The following is a 16,947-nucleotide window of genomic DNA, read 5'->3' as shown; positions in this document are numbered from 1 at the left end:
TCAGGTACGTTCGTTTCAAGCGGAACCCTAAGCGACAGATGACACAGATGTCGCTCGCTTAACCGGAATTGAACTTGAGTGGCAGTTCTTTAATATTTTCTTTTCTGTGGACCTTCTTCGTAAAACTACGAACGCAAAATGGTGTGTAAAATTTTATCTCTTCATAAAAATCCAAATTAATCTTATTAATCCTTCAAGATGTAAGTGAAAACTTATTATATTATTAAACTCTGATATTTTCTTGTTTCAGTCGGCCCATAAGACATTTATTATTAAGCGCAAACTTGCGAAAAAGTTGAAACAAAACAGACCCATTCCACAGTGGGTTAGAATGCGAACAGGCAATACAATCAGGTGAGTTTCCTCAATTTTTATCGCTATTAATAGTATTATGTTCTATTGTTAGAATTAATTTAAATTTTGCAATTATTTTATTACATTTAATTCATTTTCAATCTATCAGTTTTTATGTATATTTTTTGAGATTGACATTTAAGGTTATGTTTATGGTTGACTCGTTGAATCTATTTTGATTTTTTGTTGTAGAAGCTAGATTGTTTTTACATGTTTATAAAAATAATCAAATTCTACGAATAATCTGAAATATTAACCGCTTTTCACGTTTTTTTGGCTTTATAACAAACATTTGAGTATTTCTTTTCGAAACGTTTTATGTTCTTGAAATTCTGAGAATTGAAATGGACATTTTTGCTCTAAATATTATTACTACATGATAAATACAAACATAAATTTAATACACAAAACGATATTCCAAAAAAATAAAATTCAAGAGAATCATACAACTTTCTTTATTTGATTGTCAGAAATTTTTTGTGTTGACCAGAATAGTATTTAGTGTAAAGGATTTAATTTCGTTTAGTTGTTCGTTTAAAACTTAAAAAATATATTTGCTTAGAAAAGTAAAAATAAATAACATATATATCTAAATTAAAATCTAGTTGATATATTAAAAATATTTAAACATTGAGTTTCTAGTTGTGATTATTTATTAAAATATGAATATTTTTTCTTTTTTCAGATATAACGCCAAGAGGCGTCACTGGAGACGTACCAAGCTAAAGTTGTAAACAACTTTAATTTATCAAATGTCGATTATGGGCTAATAAATGAATTTCCTTTATATTAATTAATTTACATTGTTTTCATTATTTACCACATTTTTTCTAATTTTCCGTTTATAAAATTCTTTTAAAAAACACTAAAACAATTTGAATTTTGAATCTCAAGAATTCAATTATTTTCAAAAATAATATAATTCTTTGCAGAAATTCAATTATTAAATCATCTTTATAAATTATAAAATTTTTCTCCGAATTTTAATTATTTTCAAAAAGTTTAATAAAATTCTTGGCAGAATTTCAATTATTTTAAATACAATTTTTATTAAATTTCTCAAAAAATGAATTTATTAAATTTTTATTAAAATTTGTCAAGAGAATTCAATTATTTAAAAATTTGTTGATTAAATTTTAGATTATAATTAAATATTGAAAGCATTATAGCGTAGATTTTTAGAAATAATTGAATTTTCAAAAGGTTTTAAATTAAAATCTTTGAAAATTCTAACTTTTCATACTTTTAATTAAGAATTTTACAGAATTAATCTTTTTCAAAAAGTTTAATAGAATTTTTTTAAATTTCTAATATATTTAATTAAAGAATGTCAGAATAATCGAAATTTCGTAATTTTATAAAATAATATGCTTTCAATTAAGTTTCTATTTCTTTTGAAGTTTTATTAATCTGAATACTAATTTATTAGAATTTAATTTTGAAAGAAATTTTAATTCAGTAAATTTTCATAAATCAAGTTTTATTTAACGAATTTTCAATTAGCGAATTGTAATGTAAAATTTATTCCTTAAATTGAAGATTGGGTAAAATAACTGCGATAGAAAATATGTATGCATCTAAAAATTAAAAAATTATTTATACTTCTTAAATTACAAACTGTTGATGACTCTTCGCCTTCGCAGGCCTTCTTTATACTCTTGCAGTAATTCTTCTTTGGATTTTGGTGCTTTGTAGTGATAATAGTTTTGTGGTGGCTTTCCTTCTTCAAGAGTTAGGTAATAATTACAATGCATGTATCGAATTTCTCCTATTCTTCCTTTTGCATGTTTTCGCATTCCTTTTATAACAAGTCCTTTATTCACGAATGATTCCGCTGAAAAATTTTTAAATAGTTAAAATTTAAAAATGAACGGAATTTTTGTTATGAAAAAGTATATTACAAGAAATATCTTATTTAGCTAAATTGCATTTAAAAATTATTTACTGGATTTTCATCACTTACAAACCCACAAGTTGCTTTTAAATTCGACATTATGTTCCTCAACGGCTTTCTTTTGAGCTGTCAAAAGTGCCTCTTTAACAATTGCACCACCTTTTTTTAAGACGAAACTAATTTGTTCGATGGCATCGTCAATTGTCATTCCTCGAATTAAATTTGCAACATACCACATATTCTTTGGACTATATTTCACGTTTTTCTCCACGTGACAAACAAACTGTAAATAATTGATAAATTTAAAAATATTCATCCGTAATTAGTAAAATTGTAACACGAAATTAACTTACTGCTGGTCTTCGTTCTTCATCATGGGTTTGAATAGGATAAAATTTTTCATTATATTCTTCAAATTTTGAAAGTTTTTGTACATTGGCAGTTTGTGTAACAACAACTAAATTTGGCTGGAGCAATTGTTTTCCCAACAATCGTACACAATTTGTTAAGTTCTGCATTTCAATTTCTGAAAATACAATTTTTTACGTCACACCAATTTTAATTTCATTTGCTTAAAAAAGTATTTACATAATAAGAATTTGAGTAAATTGACAGAAATACATAAACGAAAATCAACTTCTATTTATTATGAACTTTCTGAAAAAGTGACAAATTTTAACGAAATCTATTTTACTTTTCTAAAATTCCAACCAACCTATTTGAATTATTTATTACTATTTTCATCTATTTTGCCATTCTACCACAATACTTATTCATTAAATCATAATTGAAAATTGAAATATTTCTATTTATTTTGAAAAATATGAGAATTGTTATAAAATGCATAAAATGAATAAAATATTAAATAGAATACCTTTTTATTGGTTATTTTCATAAACAATTTTATAAATATCGTTCTATTGCTTACAAACTCGGTTACGAGTTTGTTATTTAAATTATTAATTATAAATTCTTGAAACTACAAAAATAGTTGAAAGAAACTATTTTTATTGCTGATGTTTTAAAGATAAACATAACCTATAAACTGATTAACGCCGTAACACGCATGTGCAGTTTTCAGCACCGGAAAATTACAAAAAACAACATAACATTCATAACATGTGACAAAAAAAAGAAAAGTGAACAATGAATTAACAAAGTGTGATTATTTTCCAGGAAAATATACAAACCTTCGATAAAAGATTTTACAATATTCGCCAATTTTTGAATGCACAAGAAGAAAATTTAAAACAATTATTCGACTCTTATTTTATATAACCTATAAATTTTGGAAAATTGTTTTTTATTAACAAACTACAATGAATAATTCAACGAGGATGTGGAAAATATTGAGATCAAATGAAAAACTTTTTTTGAGTAAAAAGCATTTGATTAAATGTAAAAGAACTTTTCTTTCCGAGAATTATCGATGTGAAAATGAGTGGAATCAAAGACTTGAAACTTCCTTGATTAAAAAGGTAAAACGTTAAGTATTTTCGTATTTAAATAATTTAATTCTCTAAGAACTTTCGGAAAATTAGTTAAAATAATTGATTTAGAGATGAAAATTATAGAAAATAGTTTAATTCAGGAAGGGTTGTAATTTTAATTTTTAGAAATGATTAAATTTCATAAATTTTAGTACTCATTTTCCATAAACTTTCATATTTTCCTGTGAAAGGAATTTTGTCAGGGAAAATAATTTTGATGTCAGTAAATTAATAAACTGAAACTTGTGACCACCTGCGAATGAATATTTTAGTAATTTTTCTGTTATTTTTTCTCAAGGTGAATCCTTTCGACTTTTACCTTCAACTGGATAACCAACAGATTACATCGGGAAAAATCGCAGCAGTGGACATTGATATTTTCGTGAATTCTCTGAAAAACGAAGGACACACCGAGGATCTTCTGGACATGATTTACAGACTGCGAATGGGCCCCGAGTCGTCGTTCACATTACCATCGACGCATTGTGCAGTGACTCGATACCTTCTTGACAACGACAATGCGGATCAAGTTTACGACGTTCTCAACGACAGACTCAACTATGGAATATTTCCAGATCATCACACTTTCAATCTCCTTATGGACACGTACATTAAGAAGGAAGATTTCACGGCAGCTGCGAAAATAGCGTCACTCTTGATGATCCAGGAGGACTCCGACAGTCCTATTGCGAACGCATTGGCTCTTTATTCCTGTCACAAGTATCTCGACAATCCTCAAAATTGGAGTGTTCCTGAGGAACCGAAAGACGAATCGAAAGAAGAGACCAAGGTGCGAGTGAAATATCTTCGTAATCCATACTTCGATGATCACTTTGACTTAGTCGAACCGACAGATTTGGTCGGTAAAACTATGGCTTTCTTCGGGAAACATCACGGTGGCACTCTTGGCAGAACTTGTCAATTGCGAGGATTCATTTTGTACAAAAAATATTCAAAAGTCGTTCAATTGATTGACGAGTGGAGGGACGAGAAGGAAATCGTGTATAAAGAAGTCTTTGACTTGATAAAGAAAGACTCACCAACACTATTCGAGGGAGAATTGAGCGAGGAAATGGCCACCTTCAAACAAAAATTAGAGGAGCTGGAAAAAATGGATTTAAAAGCCGGAAGTATTCTCGAAGAAATTGAGAATGTTGTCAAGAAGACAGTGCAAGACAAAGAGGAGAGTGATATTGCCAAACAGTGTCAGGTTTGTCCAAAAAAATTACTTTTCATAATTATACACGGAAAAAAATACTAGGCTAAAAACACATGAGCGTCTGTTGTGTATATTGCACGCACACTACCATGCGTGATTAGCTTGGAATCCATCCTATTTTCGCATGGTGCTGTGGCAAAAGTCACAAAAGCCATGCATTTTTAGTAAACTCCTGTGTGATATTTGCAAAATGGGCTCATGTAAAAATCGAACCAATAGACTCCATGCATTATTAGGCTGATTTTTTTTTCCGTGTACAAGGAGTAAATAATTTTCATGTTTTCAAAAAAATTGTAAACAGAGAATTTAATTTAGTCTTCAAAAATTATTAGTGATAAATTTGTTTAAAATAAGTATTATTTTTATAAATTAAAATTAAAAATAAATTTTTCAGACCTTTACCGAGTGGATAAAATTGAGACAAGACGTTCTCGAGAAACATTCGTCAGAAATGGACAAGATCAAGAGAATCAAGAACATTGAAACTATGAAAAAAGAACTGGAAGAAGAAGAAAGATTATTAACATTCTTTGAAAATCAAGAACAAATAGAACTGAAAATAGAAGCAATAGAAAAGAAAATAGATTCAATGAAAATTAATCCAAAATTATTGAAGAAGAAATTGAAAAACGATGAGGAGTACGTTCCACCAGATGTTCTGAAAAGAAAAGTTAAAATTGAGTAAAAAAAATTATTTGTAGTAAGATGAACCTAAAATAAGATTTGTTAAAATTTTCATACGTTTTCTTTTTGTCTAAAAAAAACAAAACCAAGAAATAAGTCTTCTCTTTTTAATCTTGACAGGATAAATTACAAAATCCGTTGCAGTTAATTAATAAACATCGACTTTGTACATTAGATTCGCTGTCGGACAGAAATATTCTCCCTCGCATCATTCATCAGATTTATTTTCTCCCTTTGCCTCCTGTGATTTTGACTTTGTCGTTTACTCGAGGAAAAATCGTTTTCAAAGTACAGTAGGAAAATTTGTCGCTCTTACAATTAGAAAAGTAGGCTCCTCGATCCGAGTTTCTTGTTGAGCTCTTCCGAGTTGTAAAACTCATAATTCCGAGTGCCAAGGCACAATCGGTATGGCTTGGTCGTTTTCATTGAAGCACGAAGCAAAATAAAATAAAACGATCACGAATTTTTGTTTTGAAGTTGTGTCGTTAAAATGGCCGTCTCCTGCTTCATTTGCTTCAGATCTGCCGTTATTCGTTCTAAATTAGCACCCACATTTTTCGTTGATTCCGAGTCAATCTGAAGAGAGAAATAATTCATTATTTTCTGGAGCAAAATTGTGAACAGGGCTTGAACCAGTAATAGTATTTAAAAATACGGACTTTACGGACCAAAAATTAAAAATTACCGACCAATTACTGACAAAAATTACGGACCTTTTTTTTTTTGAAAAAACGGACTTTTACGGACTTGAAGCAAATTTACGGACTTTTACGGGATTTACGGACTTAGTTCGAGCCATGTGTAAACTGAAGTTCTATTTTAGTATTATTTATTTATTATTTATTTTTTTTAGTACCTGTTCTTCAAGGTCCCTTATTTCTCGAACTGTAGCGCCAGTTTCTTCGACGAGGGTGACGAGTTCGCTGCAGTCGGAGTGCAAAGTGGCGAGCAGTTTGTAGGCTTTTCTAGAAGCCTCGTTGCTTCTTGCGTCCCGGAAGATTAGCTCGTCGACGATTGTGAAAGATCTCTCCAATCTCCCGGTCAAAGTGTTGATCTCCTTTTGAATGCTGCGCGTATCCGCGAGGACTTTGTCGATCTCGTCCTTCTGCTTGCGAACATTATTGATTATCTCGAGGATTCGTTGAGTGTAAGCCGATCTGTTGATTTCCTTCGGGAGCTTTTGAACGTCGGCTATTAACTGAGAATACTGCTGGTCCTTGTTTCTACTCTCCTCCGACAGTTCCTTTTCCTTCTCCTTCAAATTCTTCAATTCGTCAAGTTTTCTTTGACTCGCGCTCTAAAAAGAAATATTTATCATTCCTTGTAAAGTAGTTGAAAGTGAGAATACGTACGGCTTTCGAAGAATGTTTTTCCATTTCTTCCCGATACTTTTGGATGAGAGGCAGTCTATGTTTCTCCCATTGACTAACTAATCCAATGAGTTTATTCGAATTCGCTTCGATAGTCTCCTTTAATTTCTGAATATTTTCGTCTCCATTTTCCAGTAAATCATAAGTTTTCGCTTTTATTTTTCTCTGCTTCTCTAGGGCCGTGAGGTCTTTCTCCTCGCTCTGCTCGACGATTGTCACGTGCGCCAATTTCCCACTGAGCTTCTTACTCTCCACTTGTAGATCCTCGATTTCGGTTCGCAAACTTTCACAGTCAAAAGTTAGTCTTTTTATCGAGTCCTGCCCACTATTGTCTAATTTGTCTAGCGAAGATTCCTCCGATACTGCCACACTCGAAGCAGAGGACTCCTGAAATTTTAAACTTCAAACCTTTGCATGGAATTTTCTGAAAAATTTGCTTAAAAAATGTCACCTCTATTTGTTGCGTTTCATTTTGAGGACTTTGAGGACTTTCCGCCTTCTCACTCGACGTAAATCTACTCAGGGCATGAATGCTGCCGAGAGTTGAACTCGACGATCTCTCTTCATGCTGAGAATTGAGCCAGTCTAGCCTTTCAATTATATTCGTTGGCAGGATATTTGTCGACCTTGCATTATGCGATAGGACAGAGGGTAAGAGGCTGAAAGGAGTCGGCATTTGTTCAGGCACTGATTTTTGATAATGAATATAATAATCTCGGTATTCTGAAATTAAGAGACATTTTTAATAGTAATAAAATAATTGAATTAATGAAATAATAAGTAGAGAAAATAATTTTACCTTCTCCTTTTTCGTCCGAAGCAACGTCAATTGGTACAGTTCGGAAGGGCGCTTTCGTTCTTCCGGTGAACCTTTCGCGCTCCTGAGACAAATCAGAAATCCAGGATGATTGAAAGTCTTGCGATATTGTCGTGGCGAGAGACTTTTCTAACAAGGCGATTTTACTAGTTGGTTCGTTAACAGTATTGTCGCTCTCCTTTGGCAGTTTTTCAATTAAGAACATTAGTACACGCCGGAGATCAGCTTCGGAACTGTAGAGAAATGTTTGATAGCCTATGTCACCTCTGTATCCAATTTCCTGCCAATTGTGATAAATTCTAATTATTATAAAAATTACCAAAGAAAATTAATCAATAAAAGTTACAAATATTTCTCATTTACCGAACAAGCTTGTGCCAAAGAGGCTCCTAATCGAAATCGTGCTGCCATGTTGATTGGCAGTACTGCTGACAAGCCAAGACCAGGTCGAATTGTATCTAAACATCTTACAGTTGCTTCTACAACTAATTCGGTATTAAAGCCTCCTAAATTCGTTATGCTTTCTTCGATATCACTGAAAAATTACGAAAAAAATTATCTCCCGAACAAAACGTACAAACCTTTACTTTTGCAAGCAGTTGCCACTGTTTTTTTCTATCCGAAAAGTTATCACAATGAAAGAATAATAACTTGATTCTAAAACTCATTAATTTTTGTATTCAATGAATGTTAATTGCATTTTTCTAAAATAAAATAAAATTAATTGCCTTATCAAATTCCAACATACACAGATAATATTTTAGTCTCGTGAAATACCTACCGAAATGTTTAATTATTTGAAACAAATACATAACAGAGAAAATAAAAAATTTAAAGCAGAAAATATTCGGAATTCTAATTATCAAAAAGTTAAAAATTTTTACTAAATGAATAAAAAAAGAAGGTAATGAGAAATAATTTTGTAAAATACGAAAAATGTGAGTATTACATAAATAAATTTAAAAATATACTGCAATAATAAAATAGAGAAAAAAACTAAAATTCTAAAATCTAGTTGGAGTATATAATCAAAATCTTAATATAATAAAACTAATTATTAGCTTCTACACAAATAAACAAGAAATATATTTCAGTCTCTTAAATTTTATTCCTACCAAGAAAAAAGCAAGTAAAAATACACAAATTTCAAAGGTCGACTAGAGAAACACCCACTTTTCTGACACCGCAAAGAAACCGGAACTTGTCATTTGAAGTATTTCTGATATAACGAATATCTACATTTCATTTACTTGTTCGATATTACAAAGTAAGAAACTTACCAGCCTATTTGACGCAACGAGTGAATAATGATATTGTCAACTTCCTCCATTATACGTAAAAAGTGAGGAAACTTTTTTAAATTAAAATTTGACCATTAATTCTACGAATTCTTATTCCTAACCTGTATTCACCTGTGCGTTTATCACCATTGAACTTGATAATATAGAACTGGAAAACTCTCATTATTGTCGAGTGCGTATCGAACGTGCTCTTCTTTCTTAGAGTAGGATAAAGACGGAGTTGACATTTGTTGCTCTTACTCTTTTTATCTTTTTATTAATAAAAAGATACTTGCCATTCAGTTTTTCTACAATAACTTGGAAACTGTTTTTTTTATTAATTAACAATATTTTCAAATACCTATTTCAAACTATAAAATTAATATAAATTAATTATATTCTTATCGGATAATAGTTTAAATGTAATGATGCTAAATAACTAATTAAAATTAACTAGAAAGTAATAAATTTGTCTAAATATGTTATGAACTTCGCAAATGCTTGTGGAAAGAATGACGAAAACTGAATGAGTTGGCAGCACCTTTTCGCAACTCATTTAACAATTTTGGGGATAAGAAAGCGCGCCAATTAGCGATCAGGAAATATTATATCGAACTCATGATTGGTAAATTAAAGAATCTAAAAATCCCCTTGTGGAAATTAGCAGATTAGTATATGACCTTGTCTTTAAAAGTTTTAAACTTCTGCAATTTTTACAGTTCTTTAAAAATATTTTCCGGTCTTGCTTTTCTTCGATTAAAATCTTTCTTCTAATATTATACATTATAAGTGGACAAAACATGTGTAAATATATAAACACACAACGAAAAATCATAATAATTATACTGTAGTTCGTGACCTGCAAAGAAACAAAGCCCTATTCAGGGCTAATAAGTTTTTGCGTAAAAATAAAATTTTACTGAAAATTAAGTAAAAATATCCATTTGATATTAATTGAATTATTAAATGCTATAGACATTTTTTATTATAATTATTTCTAATTAAAGAAAAAATTTTAGTCAATCAATAACAGATTTTTCTTTTTCAGCGCTGATAGACATTCTTTTAATTCAGATTTAACTAAATATCGCATTTTAAATATTAGTAGTAAATAATTTAGAACTATTAAATTTTTACAATAAATAATTCATGGAGGTTATTAATTAGATTTTGTAAATATATTTTAAGAGCAAATTATATGTATCCCTACTGACATACCTCAATATGTCAGATGCAGAAATAATTTACATAGTCGTTGTAGCCGTGGGTCATAATTGCCAGCGAGTAATTATGACCTGAAGGGATTGTTGCCGGTAACCAGGTAGTAACCGGTGTTCAAATCCAGTTGACAGTTGGCAACGACCGATATTTTTTCCAAAAATTACCAATTTATTATATAATTATTTTTTTAAATTAAAAATTATAAACAAATTGGTTTTGGACGAAAGCGAGCCTAAGCTTACTAAAATTAATTTTCTAAATTCGATTAGATTACTTTTTAAAGTTCTTCGAGACAAAACATTCTTTTTTCAATATTGTCATTCAAGTAACTGTAAATTTATTCATAAACTAATCAAATAAATAAAAATACAATATAGTTGAATCACATATGCCAGTAATATCAATGAAAAATTAATTAAATTTTAATTTACCAAAAAATATATCTTAATTTCAAGACAAAAAAATTAGTTATAATTTATAAAAGATTGTCCTTGATTAAAAAAAATTCACAACGTTCAAAAATTTAGTGGCCCTGAAAAGGGCCGATTGATGGGTTTATGAATGAGACACGAAAAAATCTAATTGCGCTCTCCTCGCACACGACGTGCCAATTGCATATCTTTCGGCATAATAGTAACGCGCTTGGCGTGAATGGCGCACAGATTGGTATCTTCGAAAAGTCCAACCAAATACGTCTCACAAGCCTCCTGAAGTGCCATAATAGAGGTGCTTTGGAATCTCAAATCAGTTTTGAAGTCTTGAGCGATTTCCCTCACCAAGCGTTGAAAGGGAATTTTCCGCAATAGCAGTTCAGTGCTTTTCTGATAGCGACGAATTTCACGCAGCGCAACGGTTCCAGGTCTGAAGCGATGGGGCTTCTTCACGCCGCCAGTGGCAGGTGCGCTCTTCTTCGCCGCTTTCGCCAACATTTGTTTCCTCGGTGCTTTACCGCCCGTGGATTTGCGCGCCGTCTGTTTGGTACGAGCCATGTTGATAGTTGATGCAGATGAATTTCAGAGAAACAGTCTTGTGAAGTAGATAACACCACAGTCCACAATGAGACAGTAGCGAAAATTTGCATCCTTTTATATGCTGCAGAATATAGGAATACCCTTATCAAGAGAGAGAGGGGGGAACGAACATCCGATTGGCCAGTAGCAAAGAGGAGGGGATACTGGTCTTTCGCGAGACTATAAAATACGTGGCAAGCACTCCACTGCTATTCAGATTGATTCTTTAGTCTACTGATTGAACTTTCAATAATCACTCAACCATGGTTACTAAAACTGCTGCAGTTAAATCTCCAACTGCCCAGACTTCGGCTTCGAAATCGAAAAAGTCTTCACATCCTCCGTCATCCGAGATGGTGATTGCCGCGGTCTTGAATCTCAAGGACAGAAATGGTTCTACCCTTCAGGCAATCAAGAAGTACATAACTGCGTCGTACGATGTCAACATGAAGACGCAAGCGCGCTACATCACCAAATATTTGAAGAGTGCTGTCGAAAGTGGAGTTTTGATTCAGACAAAGGGAAAAGGAGCTTCTGGTTCGTTTAAACTGTCCGAAGAGAGCAAGGCGAAAGTGAAGGTTCAAAGTGGTGGAAAGTCGAAGAAAGCTACTTCTCCGAAATCACCAAAAACTGTTTCTGAAAAAAGAACTTCAAAAATAACGGCGAAACCTCGGAAGGCAAAGTCAACTGGTCAAACCAAAACTGATAAACGTACAGTGAAAACAAAAGTACCGGTAGCAGTTGAATCAAAGTCCAAGAAGTCTGCAGCTAAAAAATAAATCGCTTTTAGTGGCAATAAAAAACATCAATCGGCCCTTTTCAGGGCCACGATATCTTTTTACAAGGAATTTTTTTGTTCTTTACATTTCCAAAATTATGTCACTTTTTATAATTGAAAATGTGCTCGCTTTTGATGCCATACTTATTAATTTGTTAGACTTTATTATTCATTTACATTAATTTGACACCATAATTGTTGACAAGAAATTTCTAACTTTATTTCGTCAATTAAATTTAGAAAATCATTCTGTATTTTCAAGTTTTATAATTATGCAAATAATTAAATACACTCAATCTAAAATGTAAAAATCGAAAGTTTGCCCAAAATTGTAAAAAAAAATTCAATACCTGTGAAAGAAATTAATATTACTAATATTTGTATTTATTAACAATAGTTTACTAATAAACGTAATCTCTTTTTTATGAAATGGAAAAGATTCTTGATTGCAGAATCAAAGAGTATTTTTTCTGTAAAGACTCGTAATTATTTATATGAAAATATTAAATCGGGTAAAAGTGCTGTTACCGGGCGATTCTGGTTTTAGACACGTTTGAAATAGAATACTCGACCAATTATAATGAAAGAAGTAAATTTACAGCTTATTAAACTAAAAGCTCGTGTCATATTCAGATAATAAAACATTAATAAAAACTACAAAAATTGATTTAAACAAATTAGAGCAATAAAAGATGTTTAGAGGTTATGTTGCACGGCGTAACGAAAATACATTCCATTCAATGTTAATTATACGGCGCTAAGCAATTTTTTTCTCAAATAATTAAATTAGTAATTTCTTTATATGCAATTGTATCAAGTTCGAAATAAATAAATTTTTCAAACATTACATATTAAAAAATTTTCAAAACGTCGCCGCAACTGGAACAGATGCCGTAATTAATGTAATAAGAACAAACTTCCTCGTAAAATTATTTTGTTGGCCCTAAAAAGGTCCGATTAATTCTCAAGCTCATCCTGCCAATTCTAAAACTTTAGCTGTCTAATATTCCATTACAGTTGAAAAATACACAGGAGCACAGCCACCGATGTGTTTTGCGTAATTTCCTTTGCGTGCAGAATGAACGCGACTCAAAGAAAATAAAAGACCGAATCGAATAAATAGTCTTGAAAGATAATATTTGACAAGATGCTGAGAAATAAAAAAAACGCACGTATTTATATGCTGGTGTTTGCATGGAGAGGGCAGATATCACGAGGAACCAATCAGAATGCAGAGTTGCAAAAAGTGGGAGAACCGCGACGGCTACTCGCTTATAAAAGTAGCAGTTCCGCGATATTTTTTTCATAAACGTTTTGTGGATCGACAACACTAGTTCTACGTACTATTTTGGATTTCCATGATGACTTCGAAAACAGTTCGAGCTACTGCAAGCAAGGCTTCCAAGGTCAGCAAGAAGAAGCCTGAAAAATCTGTCAAAAGCATCAGCAAGGATGACAAGAAAAAGAAGAGGCGCAAGGGGAAAGAAAGCTATGGCCGCTTCATTTACAAAGTTTTGAAGCAAGTTCACAATGACGTGGGGATGTCAAGCAAGTCGATGAGCATCATGAATAGTTTCATGAACGACATTTTCGAACGCATAGCAAATGAAGCTTCCCGTCTGGCAAAATATTCGAAGAAGCGTACTATCAGTTCCCGAGAAATTCAAACCGCCGTTCGACTTTTGCTTCCTGGCGAACTTTCGAAGCACGCCGTTTCGGAGGGAACCAAAGCTGTGACGAAATACACCGCTTCCAAGAATTAATTCTACAGCTCTAGATGCTGTAATCTAACAAGTTGAAGCCTGTCTGTTCAGCTTTACAATTATCAATCGGCCCTTTTCAGGGCCACGATATTTTTTGACATGGAATTTTTTTGTTTCAGGTGTTAATAAAAATAGTATTTTTTTCTAATAATTATTAAAAAAAAATTATGAAAGATCGGAAAACATTCGTGTCGAATTGCTACGACACGTCCTGCAATAAACGAAATTCTATCAGTTATTTTTAATTGATTTTGAAGCAAAAAATCGGTGACTAATACAAATGCTAATATTTCTATTGAAACTTAGTAAAAAGTAAATGATGTTTTAGTACATTTTCTTTAATTAATTGAATGAGTATAAAGTTTAACTAATTTTTTTTTTATTCTTTTATTGAAAATCTCATCGTGTAATTTGTTTCAAAGCATTATTTAAATACTAATTTACATAACTTTCTTTTCTTTTACGCTTTTTCTCCTTTTTGACCTTGATAATGCGGTTTTTTTTTAATTTGACAGCTTTTTACAGCAACAAACAAATTTCCAGTGAGAAAATATTTAATTTAGTTATAAAGAAGTTTTTTTGAGATATTTGTTGTCTGCAGTGTATGTTTTCATTTGTGCGTGTGATTATCGATCGCAGCATTCCACGCGCTAGTCCAAATTTATGCGTTAGAAGTTTAATTTACGCCGTTAGTTTTTAACGTTAATAACTTTTTTTCTATTTATCCGATTATTATGTAACTTTCCAGAAAACTTCTTTATAACTTATTGACAAACTTTCTCACTGGAAGTTTGTTACTGTTCAAAATTTCCCACATAAACGAAGCGCTCAAAGTTCGCAATGCACAATTTTTGCAGTGTTGTGGCAACAAATTAATAACTTTTTTGTTTATTAACATATTGACATCTTTTTGATTGTTTTGCATTTAAAACAATTTAATCTACAACATCCATTTTGAATTTTTCGTAAATTCATGAAATTGTGTAAATTATCGCTAATTGAAGTGAAAAAAGAATCAAATTTTATTCCTTTCAAAAAAATGGTTTTTCTTATTTATTGAGAAAACTAAAAAACTTATCAATTTTTTATAAAGGAAAAAAAGATGCACCTTTTCACCCTACACAAGGATTGATAATAAAAATTTTAATTTGAACTATTTTTCAAATTTGTCGATTTGGACAATACTTCTTACTGCACTCAACCCTCAATTGATTCCGTTCCCCCCACTTTTTGTGATTCTTCATTCTGATTGGTCAATCTCAGTTTACCACTTCCATGCGGGCATTAGTGGTATAAATATGAGCGCTTTTGATCTCAACATTCATTAGTTCCTGAGAAACTATCTGATTCATCTGAATAGTTTTACAAGCAGTTTGTCTACAAGTGAGAAATGTCTGGTCACGGTAAAGGAGGCAAATTAAAAGCGAAGCCGAAGAGTCGATCTGCACGAGCTGGTCTTCAGTTTCCAGTGAGTCGCGTTCATCGTTTTCTCCGCAAGGGGAATTATGCGAAACACATCGGTGCCGGTGCTCCTGTTTATCTGGCGGCTGTCATGGAGTATTTGACTGCTGAGATTTTGGAATTGGCAGGCAATGCAGCTCGCGATAATAAGAGAAGTAGAATTATTCCTCGTCACATTCAATTGGCGATTAAAAATGACGAAGAAATAAATCAGCTTTTGTCTGGAGTGACAATTTCTCAAGGCGGAGTTTTACCTCACATTCATTCTGTCCTTTTGCCAAAGAGGACTGAAAAGAAAGAATAAATTAAGATGACATGATTTCATCTGTACTCGTATCAATCGGCCCTTTTCAGGGCCACGAATTATTTTTACTGGAATATTTTGTTTTAGCATAATGAGAAATAGGAATAATTAATTTTAAAGGTAAATTTATTGTTATTTTCATGAAAAATTTAATATTGTTTAGCCTGTCACTATAGCAACCGAGATTTGATAGTATTTTGTTTAATATAATTACATGAAAATATTAATTATAAGCTTCTAAAACTAAATTCCAAATGGAAGTTACATTTACTTTTCAAATAATTTGTAAAACGAAGGTCAAGTAAGGTAAATGATACACAGGTCTATAATCCGATCGGTCCAAAAACCTATAAAAAATATTTCTTGCAATTGCAGAAGCATTCAGATTATTTACGTAAAAATATTTTATGTGATTGTTCTTTATTTTGATGGTAGTATACAAATTATTCAACATTATTCAATGAATTTACAAATTCAGGTTTTTCTTAGAACTCTAACGGAAAAACTTGTCTAAACCTGTCGCTTTTAACTGCGCATGTGTTGGAATTTAAAAAGTACCAGCAAATGGTAGGGAGAAAAACAACGTGATTAGCTGGCAAAGCAGTGGAGGGGATATCGAAGTGTGCCGAGAATATAAAAGTACGTGCAAGACATTCGACACAGTCATTTGCCCTGTTCGCGTTTTTCTTTCGTTGTCGCGCTCATCATTGGAAATGGAAGGCTACGTAATAGTGCATCCTACAGGAAAGGGCATTGGAAAAGGAGGAAAGATTTTAAAAAGAGGAATCAAATACCGCAAAGTTTTCAGAGACAACATAAGAGGAATTACTAAAGGCGATATTCGTCGCTTGGCTCGTCGAGGAGGAGTGCAACGAATTTCCGGATTAATCTATGAACTTTCGCGGAATGTTCTAAAACTGTTTTTAGAAAACGTAATTCGCGACGCCGTTACTTTCACCGAGCATGCCAGGAGACAAACAGTTACTGTAATGGATGTCGTTTATGCTTTAAGACGTCAAGGTCGTACTCTTTATGGTTTTGATGGATAATTATTCTGCTACTGTTCGAATTAGAACCAAAAAATGTGTGTTTAACACTTTTAATAATTGTAGCCATATGTCAATCGGCCCTTTTCAGGGCCACGAATTTATTTTACGTGGAATTAATTTTTGTTTCAAATTTATAAAATGGAGAGCAATTGGATAGTCACAAATTGGAAGGGGTAAATGCAAACTTGTAAATTTTTGGGCGAGCAACAAATTTTCACGACCTTGCTCGCCTAAAAATTTTGAAGTGTGCAAG

At 32.0% G+C, this 16,947-nt stretch overlaps 9 protein-coding genes across 9 annotated transcripts; 6 read left to right on the top strand and 3 right to left on the bottom strand.

Annotated features, from left to right (window-relative positions):
- Nucleotides 1–3: 3 nt before the first annotated feature.
- On the top strand, nucleotides 4–1,151 carry LOC122499035 (60S ribosomal protein L39). Its single transcript, XM_043607082.1, has 3 exons — nucleotides 4–141; nucleotides 251–354; nucleotides 1,040–1,151. The coding sequence occupies exons 1-3, from the start codon at nucleotides 139–141 to the stop codon at nucleotides 1,086–1,088; spliced, it is 156 nt and encodes a 51-aa protein (XP_043463017.1). The 5' UTR covers nucleotides 4–138; the 3' UTR covers nucleotides 1,089–1,151.
- A 666-nt stretch (nucleotides 1,152–1,817) lies between these two features.
- On the bottom strand, nucleotides 1,818–3,278 carry LOC122498996 (39S ribosomal protein L22, mitochondrial). The gene is made up of 4 exons (XM_043607025.1): nucleotides 3,123–3,278; nucleotides 2,602–2,774; nucleotides 2,318–2,531; nucleotides 1,818–2,188 (listed from the first exon to the last, which is right to left on the bottom strand). The coding sequence occupies exons 2-4, from the start codon at nucleotides 2,764–2,766 to the stop codon at nucleotides 1,965–1,967; spliced, it is 603 nt and encodes a 200-aa protein (XP_043462960.1). The 5' UTR covers nucleotides 2,767–2,774; nucleotides 3,123–3,278; the 3' UTR covers nucleotides 1,818–1,964.
- A 48-nt stretch (nucleotides 3,279–3,326) lies between these two features.
- Nucleotides 3,327–5,693, top strand: LOC122498995. Its single transcript, XM_043607024.1, has 3 exons — nucleotides 3,327–3,726; nucleotides 4,037–4,948; nucleotides 5,352–5,693. Exons 1-3 carry the CDS (start codon nucleotides 3,568–3,570, stop codon nucleotides 5,640–5,642), a joined length of 1,362 nt encoding a protein of 453 aa, XP_043462959.1. The 5' UTR covers nucleotides 3,327–3,567; the 3' UTR covers nucleotides 5,643–5,693.
- Nucleotides 5,694–5,734: 41 nt separating this feature from the next.
- LOC122498994 (coiled-coil domain-containing protein 22 homolog) lies at nucleotides 5,735–9,268 on the bottom strand. Its single transcript, XM_043607023.1, has 7 exons — nucleotides 9,109–9,268; nucleotides 8,192–8,363; nucleotides 7,811–8,108; nucleotides 7,463–7,734; nucleotides 6,994–7,398; nucleotides 6,498–6,938; nucleotides 5,735–6,217 (listed from the first exon to the last, which is right to left on the bottom strand). The coding sequence occupies exons 1-7, from the start codon at nucleotides 9,156–9,158 to the stop codon at nucleotides 6,098–6,100; spliced, it is 1,758 nt and encodes a 585-aa protein (XP_043462958.1). The 5' UTR covers nucleotides 9,159–9,268; the 3' UTR covers nucleotides 5,735–6,097.
- Nucleotides 9,269–10,890: 1,622 nt separating this feature from the next.
- Nucleotides 10,891–11,486, bottom strand: LOC122498999 (histone H3.1-like). The gene has a single exon (XM_043607027.1). It carries the CDS (start codon nucleotides 11,316–11,318, stop codon nucleotides 10,908–10,910), a length of 411 nt encoding a protein of 136 aa, XP_043462962.1. The 5' UTR covers nucleotides 11,319–11,486; the 3' UTR covers nucleotides 10,891–10,907.
- Nucleotides 11,487–11,494: 8 nt separating this feature from the next.
- LOC122498998 (histone H1B-like) lies at nucleotides 11,495–12,145 on the top strand. The gene has a single exon (XM_043607026.1). It carries the CDS (start codon nucleotides 11,603–11,605, stop codon nucleotides 12,116–12,118), a length of 516 nt encoding a protein of 171 aa, XP_043462961.1. The 5' UTR covers nucleotides 11,495–11,602; the 3' UTR covers nucleotides 12,119–12,145.
- A 1,297-nt stretch (nucleotides 12,146–13,442) lies between these two features.
- LOC122499000 (late histone H2B.L4-like) lies at nucleotides 13,443–13,922 on the top strand. Its single transcript, XM_043607028.1, has one exon. It carries the CDS (start codon nucleotides 13,476–13,478, stop codon nucleotides 13,878–13,880), a length of 405 nt encoding a protein of 134 aa, XP_043462963.1. The 5' UTR covers nucleotides 13,443–13,475; the 3' UTR covers nucleotides 13,881–13,922.
- Nucleotides 13,923–15,270: 1,348 nt separating this feature from the next.
- LOC122499021 (histone H2A-like) lies at nucleotides 15,271–15,645 on the top strand. Its single transcript, XM_043607052.1, has one exon. It carries the CDS (start codon nucleotides 15,271–15,273, stop codon nucleotides 15,643–15,645), a length of 375 nt encoding a protein of 124 aa, XP_043462987.1.
- A 713-nt stretch (nucleotides 15,646–16,358) lies between these two features.
- LOC122499020 (histone H4-like) lies at nucleotides 16,359–16,694 on the top strand. The gene has a single exon (XM_043607051.1). The coding sequence runs from the start codon at nucleotides 16,359–16,361 to the stop codon at nucleotides 16,692–16,694; it is 336 nt and encodes a 111-aa protein (XP_043462986.1).
- The last annotated feature ends 253 nt before the right edge of the window (nucleotides 16,695–16,947 follow it).

The sequence above is a fragment of the Leptopilina heterotoma genome, unplaced genomic scaffold (assembly GCF_015476425.1).
Source record: "Leptopilina heterotoma isolate Lh14 unplaced genomic scaffold, ASM1547642v1 Lhet_163, whole genome shotgun sequence".
Taxonomy (NCBI): Eukaryota; Metazoa; Arthropoda; class Insecta; order Hymenoptera; family Figitidae; genus Leptopilina; species Leptopilina heterotoma.
This window is presented reverse-complemented; position numbering and strand designations above follow the sequence as displayed.